The sequence below is a fragment of the Oncorhynchus gorbuscha genome, linkage group LG04 (assembly GCF_021184085.1).
Source record: "Oncorhynchus gorbuscha isolate QuinsamMale2020 ecotype Even-year linkage group LG04, OgorEven_v1.0, whole genome shotgun sequence".
NCBI classification, from domain to species: domain Eukaryota; kingdom Metazoa; phylum Chordata; class Actinopteri; order Salmoniformes; family Salmonidae; genus Oncorhynchus; species Oncorhynchus gorbuscha.
In genome coordinates this window covers 62,856,415-62,870,216 of record NC_060176.1, presented here as the reverse complement: position 1 = coordinate 62,870,216, position 13,802 = coordinate 62,856,415, and the positions used below count along the sequence as shown (strand labels likewise).

The 13,802-nt window shown below is 41.9% G+C and overlaps 2 protein-coding genes across 2 annotated transcripts; both read right to left on the bottom strand.

Annotated features, from left to right (window-relative positions):
* Nucleotides 1–230: 230 nt before the first annotated feature.
* LOC124033029 (P2Y purinoceptor 2-like) lies at nucleotides 231–6,516 on the bottom strand. Its single transcript, XM_046344954.1, has 3 exons — nucleotides 5,656–6,516; nucleotides 5,407–5,438; nucleotides 231–592 (listed from the first exon to the last, which is right to left on the bottom strand). Exons 1-3 carry the CDS (start codon nucleotides 6,506–6,508, stop codon nucleotides 536–538), a joined length of 942 nt encoding a protein of 313 aa, XP_046200910.1. The 5' UTR covers nucleotides 6,509–6,516; the 3' UTR covers nucleotides 231–535.
* Nucleotides 6,517–7,674: 1,158 nt separating this feature from the next.
* On the bottom strand, nucleotides 7,675–10,261 carry LOC124033367 (P2Y purinoceptor 2-like). Its single transcript, XM_046345384.1, has 2 exons — nucleotides 9,438–10,261; nucleotides 7,675–8,800 (listed from the first exon to the last, which is right to left on the bottom strand). The coding sequence occupies exon 2, from the start codon at nucleotides 8,794–8,796 to the stop codon at nucleotides 7,690–7,692; it is 1,107 nt and encodes a 368-aa protein (XP_046201340.1). The 5' UTR covers nucleotides 8,797–8,800; nucleotides 9,438–10,261; the 3' UTR covers nucleotides 7,675–7,689.
* Between the last annotated feature and the right edge of the window lie 3,541 nt (nucleotides 10,262–13,802).

Genomic DNA, 13,802 nt, shown 5'->3' with positions numbered 1-13,802 from the left:
ATGGTTTTCATGGATGGTTTCATTCAAATCAAAAGGGGTGCTGTCAGAAAGTGATTGGGGTAAATCCATTTGAATTCCATGTAATTTTCATTCATCAAATTGAAATTGACTAAGTAAAACATTGTTTTTGGTTACAGGACTGAGACATATTAGGGTGTCTGATATGCCTACTGTATGGATAGTCAACACTCCCACCTTAGTGAGCTTGTGAAATGAGAACTATAGAAAAATAGAGGTACATTTTCTTTTAATCCGGATTTTGAACAGGTATTGACCTCACACATTATTTTCTCAAATAAAAGCAAAAGGTCAAAGAAACAATAATTACATTACAAAATATGATAACAATTCATACACAAGGAAAATAAAAAATAATTTAGTTTAACCATTAAAAAGTTGACCCAATATGACCCCAATCCAGATAATTATCAATGAGACATGAAAATGAAACAGAGAAAGCAGCACACTGTACATAGAACGTGATATATTCAATAATATTGCAATGTAATTGATAACCTCTCTGTCTCCGACTCACTCAAAGCTCTGTTGTACTTCTTTGAGTGTTCATCTGACCCACACTGAAGGATCCACCCTGAAATCAAATCAAATTTATTTATATAGCCCTTCGTACATCAGCTGATATCTCAAAGTGCTGTACAGAAACCCAGCCTAAAACCCCAAACAGCAAACAATGCAGGTGTAAAAGCACGGTGGCTAGGAAAAACTCCCTAGAAAGGCCAAAACCTAGGAAGAAACCTAGAGAGGAACCGGGCTATGTGGGGTGGCCAGTCCTCTTCTGGCTGTGCCGGGTAGAGATTATAACAGAACATGACCAAGATGTTCAAATAGTAATAAGGCAGAACAGTTGAAACTGGAGCAGCAGCACAGTCAGGTGGACTGGGGACAGCAAGGAGCCATCATGTCAGGTAGTCCTGGGGCACGGTCCTAGGGCTCAGGTCCTCCGAGAGAGAGAAAGAAAGAGAGAATTAGAGAGAGCATATGTGGGGTGGCCAGTCCTCTTCTGGCTGTGCCGGGTGGAGATTATAACAGAACGTGGCCAAGATGTTCAAATGTTCATAAATGACCAGCATGGTTGAATAATAGTAAGGCAGAACAGTTGAAACTGGAGCAGCAGCATGGCCAGGTGGACTGGGGACAGCAAGGAGTCCTCATGTCAGGTAGTCCTGGGACATGGTCCTAGGGCCCAGGCCAGTTGAAACTGGAGCAGCAATGGCCAGGTGGACTGGGGACAGCAAGGAGTCATCATGTCAGGTAGTCCTGGGGCATGGTTCTAGGGCTCAGGTCCTCCGAGAGAGAGAAAGAGAGAAGGAGAGAATTAGAGAACGCACACTTAGATTTACACAGGACACTGAATAGGACAGGAGAAGTACTCCAGATAAACAAACTGACCCTAGCCCCGACACATAAACTACTGCAGCATAAATACTGGAGGCTGAGACAGGAGGGGTCAGGAGACACTGTGGCCCCATCCGAGGACACCCCGGACAGGGCCAAACAGGAAGGATATAACCCCACCCACTTTGCCAAAGCACAACACCACTAGAGGGAAATCTTCAACCACCAACTTACCATCCTGAGACAAGGCCGAGTATAGCCCACAAAGATCTCACGGTACAACCCAAGGGGGGAACCCAGACAGGCCGACCACAACAGTGCATCAACCCCCCAGGTGACGCATCCCCCCAGGGACGGCACGAGAGAGCCCCAGCAAGCCAGTGACTCAGCCCCGTAACAGGGTTGAGGCAAGAATCCCAGTGGAAAAAGGGGAACCGGCCAGGCAGAGCTTTCCAGAGCCTTTCCGTTCACCTTCCCACTCCTGGGCCAGACTACACTCAATCATATGACCCACTGAAGAGATGAGTCTTCAGTAAAGACTTAAAGGTTGAGAATGTCTCTGACATGGGTAGGCAGACCGTTCCATAAAAATGGAGCTCTATAGGAGAAAGCCCTGCCTCCAGCTGTTTGCTTAGAAATTCTAGGGACAATTAGGAGGCCTGCGTCTTGTGAGGTATAGGTATGTACGGCAGGACCAAATCAGAGAGGTAGGTAGGAGCAAGCCCATGTAATGCTTTGTAGGTTAGCAGTAAAACCTTGAAATCAGCCCTTGCTTTGACAGGAAGCCAGTGTAGAGAGGCTAGCACTGGAGTAATATGATCAAATTTTTTGGTTCTAGTCAGGATTCTAGCAGCCGTATTTAGCACTAACTGAAGTTTATTTAGTGCTTTAAGCCGGAAAATAGAGCATTGCAGTAGTCTAACCTAGAAGTGACAAAAGCATGGATTAAGTTTTCTGCATCATTTTTGGACAGAAAGTTTCTGATTTTTGCAATGTTACGTAGATGGAAAAAAGCTGTCCTCGAAATGGTCTTGATATGTTCTTCAAAAGAGAGATCAGGGTCCAGAGTAACGCCGAGGTCCTTCACAGTTTTATTTGAGACGAAGTACAACCATTAAGATTAATTGTCAGATTCAACAGAAGATCTCTTTGTTTCTTGGGACCTAGAACAAGCATCTCTGTTTTGTCCGAGTTTAATAGTAGAAAGTTTGCAGCCATCCACTTCCTTATGTCTGAAACACATGCTTCTAGCGAGGGCAATTTTGGTGCTTCACCATGTTTCATTGAAATGTACAGCTGTGTGTCATCCGCATAGCAGTGAAAGTTTACATTATGTTTTCGAATAACATCCCCAAGAGGTAAAATATATAGTGAAAACAATAGTGGTCCTAAAACAGAACCTTGAGGAACACCGAAATGTACAGTTGATTTGTCAGAGGACAAACCATTCACAGAGACAAACTGATATCTTTCCGACAGATAAGACCTAAACCAGGCCAGAACATGTCCGTGTAGACCAATTTGGGTTTCCAATCTCTCCAAAAGAATGTGGTGATCGATGGTATCAAAAGCAGCACTAAGGTCTAGGAGCACGAGGACAGATGCAGAGCCTCGGTCCGATGCCATCAAAATGTCATTTACCACCTTCACAAGTGCCGTCTCAGTGCTATGATGGGGTCTAAAACCAGACTGAAGCAACAGCCTTCTCTAAAATCTTTGAGAGGAATGGAAGATTCGATATAGGCCGATAGTTTTTTATATTTTCTGGGTCAAGGTTTGGCTTTTTCAAGAGAGGCTTTATTACTGCCACTTTTAGTGAGTTTGGTACACATCCAGTGGATAGAGAGCCGTTTATTATGTTCAACATAGGAGGGCCAAGCACAGGAAGCAGCTCTTTCAGTAGTTTAGTTGGAATAGGGTCCAGTATACAGCTTGAAGGTTTAGAGGCCATGATTATTTTCATCATTGTGTCAAGAGATATAGTACTAAAACACTTGAGCGTCTCTCTTGATCCTAGGTCCTGGCAGAGTTGTGCAGACTCAGGACAACTGAGGTTTGGAGGAATCAGGTTTAAAGAGGAGTGTAATTTGCTTTCTAATAATCATAATCTTTTCCTCAAAGAAGTTCATGAATTTATCACTGCTAAAGTGCAAGTCATCCTCTCTTGGGGAATGCTGCTTTTTAGTTAGCTTTGCCACAGTATCAAAAAGGAATTTCGGATTGTTCTTATTTTCCTCAATTAAGTTAGAAAAATAGGACGATCGAGCAGCAGTAAGGGCTCTTCGGTACTGCACGGTACCATCCTTCCAAGCTAGTCGGAAGACTTCCAGTTTGGTGTGGCGCCATTTCCGTTAAAGAGCCGGGTATTTTCTGTTACCATGGAGCTAGTTTCTTATGAGACATTTTTTAGTTTTTTCACTGCATCTAGGGTATTGTTAAATTGAGATCCTCAGTTAGGTGGTTAACGGATTTTTGTCCTCTTTTGGTTAGGCAGGAGTCTGAAGGGCATCAAATTTGTGTTGTCTGAATTTATGCACGACTTTTGATGTTCCTTGGTTGGGGTCTGAGCAGATTATTTGTTGCAATTGCAAACGTAATAAAATGGTGGTCTGATAGTCCAGGATTATGAGGAAAAACATTAAGATCCACAACATTTATTCCATGGGACAAAACTAGGTCCAGCGTATGACTGTGAAATCCAGAGACATGTTGGACAAAAACTAGTATGAAAAAGCCTTTTGGAGTGGGTCTGTGGACTTTTCCATGTGAATATTAAAGTCACCAAAGATTAGAATATTATCTGCAATGACTACAAGGTTTAGGAATTCAGGGAACTCAGTGAGAAATTTGGCCCAGGAGGCCTGTAAACAGTAGCTATAAAAAGTGATTGAGACATAGATTTCATGACTAGAAGCTCAAAAGACGAAAACGTCATTTTTTTTTAAATTATTTTCTCAAATAACACCTCCGCCTTTGCGGGATGCACGGGGGATATGGTCACTAGTGTAGCCAGGAGGTGAGGCCTCATTTAACACAGTAAATTCATCAGGCTTAAGCCATGTTTCAGTCAGGCCAATCACATCAAGATTATGATCAGTGATTAGTTCATTGACTATAATTGCCTTTGAAGTAAGGGATCTAACATTAAGTAGCCCTATTTTGAGATGTGAATCATGATCTCTTTCATAATGACAGGAATGGAGGTGGTCTTTATCCTAGTGAGACATGACACCGCCATGTTTAGTTTTGCCCAACCCAGGTCGAACAGACACGGTCTCAATGGTGATAGCTGAGCTGACTACACTAACTATGCTAGTGGCAGACTCCACTATGCTGGCAGGCTGGCTAATAGCCTGCTGCCTGGCCTGCACCCTATTTCATTGTGGAGCTAGAGGAGTTAGAGCCCTGTCTATGTTGGCAGATAAGATGAGAGCACCCCTCCAGCTAGGATGGAGTCCGTCACTCCTAAGCAGGTCAGGCTTGGTCCTGTTTGTGGGCGAGTCCCAGAAAGAGGGCCAATTATCTACAAATTCTATCTTTTGGGAGGGGCAGAAAACAGTTTTCAACCAGCGATTGAGTTGTGAGACTCTGCTGTAGAGCTCATCACTCCCCCTAACTGGGAGGGGGCCAGAGACCGATGCCGACACATCTTTCTAGCTGATATCAGAAGCTATGTTGCGCTTGGTGAACTGTTTCATCCTAACATCATTGGTGCGACGTGATAACAAGATCTCTATACTCTCTACACTCGCCAGTTTTAGCTTTAGCCAGCACCATCTTCAGATTAGCCTTAACTCGGTAGCCCTGCCCCCGGGTAAACAGTGTATGATCGCTGGATGATTCGCTTTAAGTCTAATACTGCGGGTAATGGAGTCGCCAATGACTAGAGTTTTCAATTTGTCAGAGCTAATGGTGGGAAGCTTCGGCGTCTCAGACCCCGTAACGGGAGGAGTAGAGACCAGAGAAGACTCGGCCTCACACTTGAAATGGGGAGAACCGGTTGAAAGTTTCTGCTGCTTAATGGGGTTGTCCAGCTGCGGGGAGCCTAACGATTGCGTCTGAAGCTTTCAGTAAATCCTCGCCTGGGACCCAAAACATGTTAATACTTAGCTTCGGCAGAGGATCCAGGCGGAGTGAAAAAGTCGAGGAAAAAAATAAATATGACGGTAATTAAAAAGTGAAACCTGCCAGGATGAATGACACATAATATGCGACCGGAAATGTAAACGTCTGGGACCCAAAAATACAGCAGAGGATCAGGCAACTATTGACATCAGGATGAATACAAGTATCCTTCACTGTATTTGTTTACCACTACCCCTATTGTCCGCACTAAATTGAGTGGTAGAAAGCAGAGCCCAAATATCACTAAGCAGATACCCATCATCCTCTGTGATTTGATCTTATCGGCAAGGCCCCTTGCTGAGTTGATATTGAGTTGAGACACTGAGTTTGCCAGGCGACGATAGCTTTCTGCAGCCACTGAGAAAGGCAGAAGGAATCCTAAGATGAATAAGAAGAAGTTTATGATAAAGTACACATCTGTCAGATCATGCTGATGGATGGTCAGACATTGGGTTTTATCTCCCTCCTTACTGGGTGGAAGAAAGAAAGTTAGGACAAGAGCTTCTACTAGAAGCAGCAACCAAACTCCACCACATAACTTCCTTACAAACCCATTTTGTTTCATACGGGAGCTTTTGTTGAATTTGACAATCACCACATAACGATGAATGCTGATGAGCATGAGGAACAGGATGCTGCCGAAGAAGAGTGCACTTAGAAGGACAATCTTGAATACACACAGTAATGGTCCAAATGTCCAGTTGCTGCCGTTGGTTAAGTATACAGCCATCGGGGGAGTTGCAGGGGTGCCAAGGGCATCACTCAGGGCCAAGTTGAACTGCATGGTGGTACCAGAGCTCCAATGTGGTATACGAAGGCAGAAGACCCACAGAGTGAAGCTGTTGAGGAGGAAGCCAACCACAAAGACCAGGATTAGGATCACAGGGATGGAACCATGTTGGGATTCCACTGTACAGAGCTCAGTGTTACTGCTGTTGGCTGGGATGGTGGTTATGTCGGCATTTATGTTTGCTGGGATAGTGGTCAGGGACTGGAACGACATGGAGGGAGACTCTGTGCTGGTCATCTTGAGAAGAAATCGATGTAGAGTGGAAGTAGATATTCTTAAAACACCTTTGAAGGAAACATTTATGAAGAGTAATATTTAGGATGGGAAAATTAAATTATAAAATGTTGTTTCTCATTTTCATGCATTTAAACCATTTTATTGTATCTTGCAACACTTCATAGACTGATGTCAAAGGATGCTATTGCATTGAACTTTTCCTGTGTTGCCACATTTTCTTGCACTGCCTCTCAACAATTATATCTCACAATGGTAAGATTGTCTAAGAATATCCAGTTCACAAACCCAGGTACAGATCTGGATTTAAACAAAAACATCTGAAATGTGAGTAAAGGTAGCCTACAACTAAATATTTATGAACCATGATATTAAGATCAAGACTGCAATTCTCAATTTATAACTGTATATTGTTAACAGTAAGCAAATATGTGCATCTTGGGCGGCAGGGTAGCCTTGTGGTTAGAGCGTTGGACTAGTAACTGAAAGGTTGCAAGTTCGAATCCCCGAGCTGACAAGGTACAAATCTGTCATTCTGCCCCTGAACAGGCAGTTAACCCACTGTTCCTAGGCCGTCATTGAAAATAAGAATAGTAAAATAAAGGTAAAATTAAATCTCTCTACCATCTGCCTTTGTCAGAGACAACCTGCTATTATAAACCCATAAGAGAAACCTTACCAAGCTTTGCATTACACCAGTCACACTTGCTGCTCTCAGAATGGGACAGTGTGAGCACCTCTAGTGACTTCCTGCATGATGCGGGGAAAGTAATGACAATATTTTTTCGTCATCAGCAATGCAATCATCAAACCACACAAAAAGTGACAAAACCATACATAAGTGTTCAATTGGGTTGAGATCTGGTGGGTGACTGACTGACTGACTAGCCATTGTAGCAAAAATCATAGGCAACTGGGCATTTCTATACATGACGCTAAGCATGATGAGATGTTAATTACCCAATTAACTCAACAACCACATCTGTGTGGAAGCACCTGCTTTCAATATACTTTGTATCCCTCGTTTACTCAAGTGTTTCCTTTATTTTGGCACTTACCTGTACATTCTTCCTTCACAGGTCCCATGTCAATGTTAGATACTATTTATGTAAAAATGAAAAAGACACTGAGCAAACACAATAAACAATAAGCCAATGTGATTATACTACTATGAGGTTCCTTATTCAAGACATGTTCGAATGCTGGGTGTGGATGTCTTCTAAATCAATGGAGGGAGAATCAATAGCAGTATCATAGATGATCTGGTCATTTGTGGCCGGGTCTTCTTTAAACTTGACATCAAATTTTCTGAGAGACCTATGAATAGCCTTGACAAAGTTGTGTGATCCAAAACAATAAAGCAATGGGTCCAGGCAGCAGTTTGCTCCAGCCAAAATCCAGGAGATATAGTATGCAGTCTCCACCTGCAGGAGAAGACTGCATTGTTCTGGAAAGTACTTCTTTAATATGACAGCCACAGTTCGTATCACGTTCAGAGGAGTGAAGCACAGTGCAAATATCACCAGACACATGGCCACCATTTTACGTGACTTGGCCTTTATATCACGGCCCTTGGACATGTTGATATTGATACGAGACATTGATCTTGCTAGCTGAACATAGCAGGTCACTGCCACTGAGAGAGGCAGCAGGAACCCAGGGATGAGCATAACGAAGTTGATGGCGAAGTAGACGTCAATGTATTTTTCCTGATGAATGCTGAGACATTGTGTGCGGTTTCCCATTGGGCTTGTGTTTAATAAGAAGAAACAGGCAATTCCCTTAGCCAACAAAACCAGCCAGACTCCAGCACACAGATTCTGAACAAACGCCTTTCGTTTCATACAGGAGCCCCTTTTAAACTGGACAACTACCACGTATCGATGAATGCTGATGAGTGTTAGGAACAGGATACTGCCATAGAAGTGAATGCTCAGCAAGGCAATCTTCAGCTTGCACAGAAAAGCTCCAAAGGGCCAGTGGCTACCCATAACAAAGTATGTTGCCATTAATGGTGCAACTGGTGTGATAACAGTGTCACTGACAGCCAAATGAAACTGCAGGACAGTACCAGAGCTCCACTGTGGTATACGGCAGCAGAAGACCCACAGACTGAAACTGTTGAGGAAGAAACCAACCAGGACAACCAGGAGGAAAACAGTGATGGACACGTGTTGGGGTTCCACTGTACAGGACTCAGAGAGACTTCTGTTGTCCAGAGGCAACACGGATGGAGACACTGTGCTGTTCATTTTAGGATGGGATGTATGGGGTATGCCGGCTATTAACATTCACCTTAAGAAAAAATAGAGTAAATTGGAATGGATTACTAGTCAGACCACAAAGAAACTGAAACGTTACATTTTGTAAAATAAATGATGCAGATATTGTGTGTTGCATCCTTGTTAATTCTTATAAGGTGGTGTTCAGTGTAGTCAGACAGTAGAACTGAAAACACACCAAACAGGATGTAAAACTTGAAGTGAGAACAGATCTCACCCCAAGTCAACTATCACAGGGACATCACATGTCACAAAATAGCTTTTAATTCTAACAAAACAAATAGAATTCTCTGATTTAAAAGTATAACCACATTTTAAAATGAACATTCAATCAATATATGCACAATATATGATTTAAAGCAACTTCAAGCTTACATACACTCCCCTCCATATTTAAAAAAAATAAAATTTAAAAAAGTTTTTACATTTGGCTCTATACTCCAGCATTTTGGATTCCACATTTTAGCCTGTCCAAAAAAACAAGAGGGAAGTGTAACTGAACACAATTGTGAAAAGTTTATGAGAATCCAATTAGTTGCAGGTTAAAATATCTATACACAATGACACATTTAAAGGAAAATACTGCATTATGGAGAAGCTTGTGATCCTGATGAAAGGTTATAACATCTACTTTTGAGTAGGCTACTTACTTAAGCTTGCGCTTGCAGTCCATCAGTGGGACAAGACCTGAATGACAAGCTAGTTCGAACTTCCCCTGACTTCTATGTGAGGATTTGGTCTGCTGTAGTCGCACACAACCATGATATGTAATATATACAGGCAGAAGCAGAATTGGTCTTTCTCATAACCACGTGTTGAAGCACAAATATGGGCTAGATCAAATTATTCTTCCTGTGTGGATATGAGTCAAAACCCCAAACTTTATTATAGCCAGGATGTGAAACCACTTCACCGAATGCTTAAATTACATGCTTGAAATCTTACTGTAGCATTGGCAGTTGTCATTGTGTAAAACTTGGAACAGTTCTTGAGTAATGGATTTAAATAAACAGTTAAACATTTATCTAATAAAAAAAATGTTAACAATTATTCTAACTTTGTCTTTCCTATAAGTCCAATCATTTAGATTTGTTGTATTCTATTTTGAGTCTAATGTCTTGAAATGCTAAGAATAGAATCAGTATTTCTACATTGTGAATTCCAAATTCTTTACTTTGTCCAGTTACCATAGCAATACCAAGGAACTTTAAATGAATAGGTGTCGCTATGGTAATTAGACAAAGAATTCACAAGAATGCAGCAATGATGATCATATTATTAAGATTTGAGACAATAAAAAATACAAAGTTTGTTCATTCTGTATAATCATGTAGCCTACCTGCTATAAAGACACATTTGTAATTTTTCTCACATTCAATGTTTTGACAGATAAAAATGTCCAGTTTGTGGAAACTCAAACAAACCACTCCACTGGCACCAGAAAAAAGCTCTGGAACACCCCTGGATTTTGTGCAATGCATTGGTAAAGCACTGCTACAGCCCAGGTCAGTAGCCAGACAGACTCCAAATCAAGTGAGAAGAAAACAGGTAGGGGAATCATGATGCCAGAGGCACCAATTTGCAAATCATCTGACATTTAACTGTTTCAAAACTATAGCCATGTCTCTTCCTCTGATATTATTGTGTTATGCAGATAAGATATACTATCAGAAGCAGGTCAGCATGCTTCAAGTCATCCTCAAAGCATGAGAACACATCAATGCTTTCCATTGATCCACGGTAGGCTAGCAAAACTGTACATTCTATTAGACTAACATCAATCACACCAGATGAAAAGATAATAATGCTAGAGATGTACATTTGAGAAGGCCTATGCAAGTCTGGCCAGACACATGACGTAGTGTGAGATTGTAACTGGAACTGATACTATCATCTTTCCAGTTGTAACACAGTTACATGGAGATGTGTGATGTCGGTTCAGGGTTCTTTATGATGAGTTCTTAGTATCCCATTGTAACAGGTCGGGGACAGTCAATGTGGACAAGTGGAGTCAAAGAGAGCTGTCTGAATGGGACATCAACAGGATCAGCAGTGGTGGCGGCAGGATTTTTTCACTGGGGTAGCTATGGGGTAGCTTGTTCACGGCATAGGGGTGGATTACATGCACACACGCGGTCACGTCCGTGTGGTGAGGGAGAACGATGTCGACCTCGATCACCAAATATCTTTGAGTATACATATGTACTCAACATGTCATTGAAAATCATGTTAGGGTTTGCAAGAAACCAACGGTTAACTCCCAAACAACAGCCCTTCATTACTCCAATGCCAATTATCTTGGGTTCAATATTTTACAGCTAGTAGCCTACTGTTATAGCTATAGGAAACAACACAGCTATCTGCAAATCTTTAGCTACTAGCCAATATTTACAACTTTGCAAAAAGTCAACTGCAACTATTTTGAAACAATAGGAATCGGGTCGTAAAACAGATCAATGGTCAGATACACACACATCCTGATTTAAACTAATTTAGCTAGTGATTTAAAAGATCTGACTCTTGATCAGGGGATAGCTAGAGGCAAATTTTACATGTCTTTGAACTATCAGTCAGATGGATTTTTCAACCACTCAAATTCAAGACATTCTGTCAGAGCCAATGAGGAGGCACGGTGTTATGTAGGCTGGACCCTGAGCAGTCAGAGCTCGTTTGTGAGAACAGGATTTTGAGAGACAGAAAAATTTACTCATTATATATATTGAAATGAAAACATTATTAATTTATTTCTTGGGGGTGCTAGGCCTATTTTTGACGGCACTTCAGCACCGTCTTGCCCCGGCCCAAAGCCGCCACTGAGGATCAGGAATTCCCGAATGTCCAAGCCCTTTAGAATACCAAGCGCAGTATCACAGGTGAGTTGACTCTTGCTAACACAAACTCTTTCATGAGTATTGAGGGGAAAGAGGAAAGATAACATCAATGATGTGTCTCTTCCTTCAGAGTGTCAATGTCTCACGGGTAAACACTGCTAGGACCCAACACCTACATGATTTTAAGACCGACACACTGCAGGACAGCCGGAGTCAGCTCAGAGCTGATACCAGCCTAAAGAGCATTGATCTTAAGCAGTACAGGAAATCAATCCATGTGAGGAATGGTGGTTTGAAGCCTTTGAAACCTGTTGGCCCACAGAGACCAAGTATATTACAGTGTACTGGCATAACTTCAGGTAAAATCACATTGTTTGTTCTTTCATTCATTTAAAACTGAGCATTCTTCAGACTTTCTACTGTAACCATTGATAAAACATTTAGTTGTTCAAGACTGTTTCACCTTTTGTTATGTGATGATAAATCACATTTCCTCCTAAGACCCTATGAAGAATGTGCAAGAGAAATACCACCAGGGTGACAACACGGCTCCTGTGTTCAGGCGCTTCTATGAGGTGATGCTTGAGGAGCCACAGAGAAGACGTCAAGACAGGCAAAGGCAAGCACTGACATTTCCTTGACAACTCTGTCAGTTTGTTTGGCTCGCAGGATTAGCTAACTGGTAATATTCACTTTCCCTCAAACATGATATCATTGTTTCCCTCCTATAGATCTGCCCACACATCAGGAACGTTTGGAGGTCACATGGATGATGAACACCTAGAGACGGCAACATCAGATTACTGCCTGGAGGTCCGTAGCTGCTCCCCAGACACCCTGCAGCTTCAGCTAGAGGGCCTGTGTCTGCAGGGGGAGTGGGGCCAGCTGGGTGGGGGTAAGAGGTATAGCTCACTACCTACAAGTCACCCAGTAAAAGAGACTTTCTTCAAGAGTATGGTGTCAAATGACTCCCATAAGGACGCAGGATGTGCGAGTGGCAGGAAAATAGAGGACACAAGTAAAGAGGACAGTTCGAAGGACACAGCAGACCCTTTCTTCATTAACAAGTGGGATCCAGGCCAGCTTAAAGTCACCTTCACACTTAAAGACTCAAATGAGCAGATGATAAAGAGCGTCCTCCAAAAGCCCCCCTCTTCCTGAAACTCAGCAAGAATCGAGTCCATATTCTTTATAGTGGTCACTTGACATCAGAGGTGGAAAAAGTATCCAATTGTCATACTTGAGTAAAAGTAAAGATACCGTAATCGAAAGTGACTTAAGCAAAAGTGAATTTCACCCAGTGAAATACTACTTGAGTAAAGGTTTAAGTATTGGTTTTAAATATACGTAAGTATCAAAAGTAAAAATGATTTCAAATTCCTTATATTAAGCCATACAGACAGCACCATTTTTTTTCATTTACGGACAGCCAGGGGCACACTCCAGACATCATCTATAAATTGACCATGTGTGTTTAGTGAGTCCGCCAGATCATAGACAGTAGAGATGAGCAGGGGTGTTCTCTTGATAAAGAGCGTGAATTGGACCCTTTTCCTGTCCTGCTAAGCACTCAAAATGTAACGTGTACTGTTGGGTTTCAGGGAAAATGTATGGAGTAAAATGTACATCACTTTCTTTAGGAATGTAGTGAAGTAAAAGTTGTAAAAAATATAATTAGTAAAGTACAGAAAAATACTTCAGTAGTACTTAAAAGTTGTGTAAGTAAACATACTTTAACTTTACACTGCTGCTCTACATTGTGAGGTCTGAGATTAAATTAAAAAAGGTCAACATTCTGTATGTCTGATATTTTAACTCCTGTATGAGTCATTGCTGCCCTTGACAACTTCCATTTTTTATACTATTTTTGGAATTCTAGAGACACTACAAGGTCAAAAGTATATGGACACCTGCTTGTCGAACATCTCATTCAAAATTAATGGGCATTAATATGGAATTGGTCCCCCCTTTGCTGCTATAACAGCCTCCACTCTTCTGGGAAGGCTTTCCACTAGATGTTGGAACATTGCTGCAGGGACTTGCTTCCATTCAGTCACAAGAGCATTAGTGAGGTCAGGCACTGATTGTCATGCTGGGGACTGAAATGTGACTGAAGGAACACAAACATCGGCACAGACACAGGCATACAAACACATGATAACATACACACTATAAACACAAGTA

What these genes read in the sequence shown, in the direction of transcription:
- LOC124033367 (XM_046345384.1), bottom strand. Translation starts at nt 8,796, where the DNA reads ATGTTAATAGCCGGCATACCCCATACATCCCATCCTAAAATGAACAGC.
- LOC124033029 (XM_046344954.1), bottom strand. Translation starts at nt 6,508, where the DNA reads ATGACCAGCACAGAGTCTCCCTCCATGTCGTTCCAGTCCCTGACCACT. An exon ending in GGTAGTGGTAAACAAATACA is followed by an intron (nt 5,439 to 5,655) that starts GTGAAGGATACT and finishes TTTGGGTCCCAG; the next exon opens with GCGAGGATTTACTGAAAGCT. An exon ending in TGAAAGCTTCAGACGCAATC is followed by an intron (nt 593 to 5,406) that starts GTTAGGCTCCCC and finishes ATTTGATTTCAG; the next exon opens with GGTGGATCCTTCAGTGTGGG.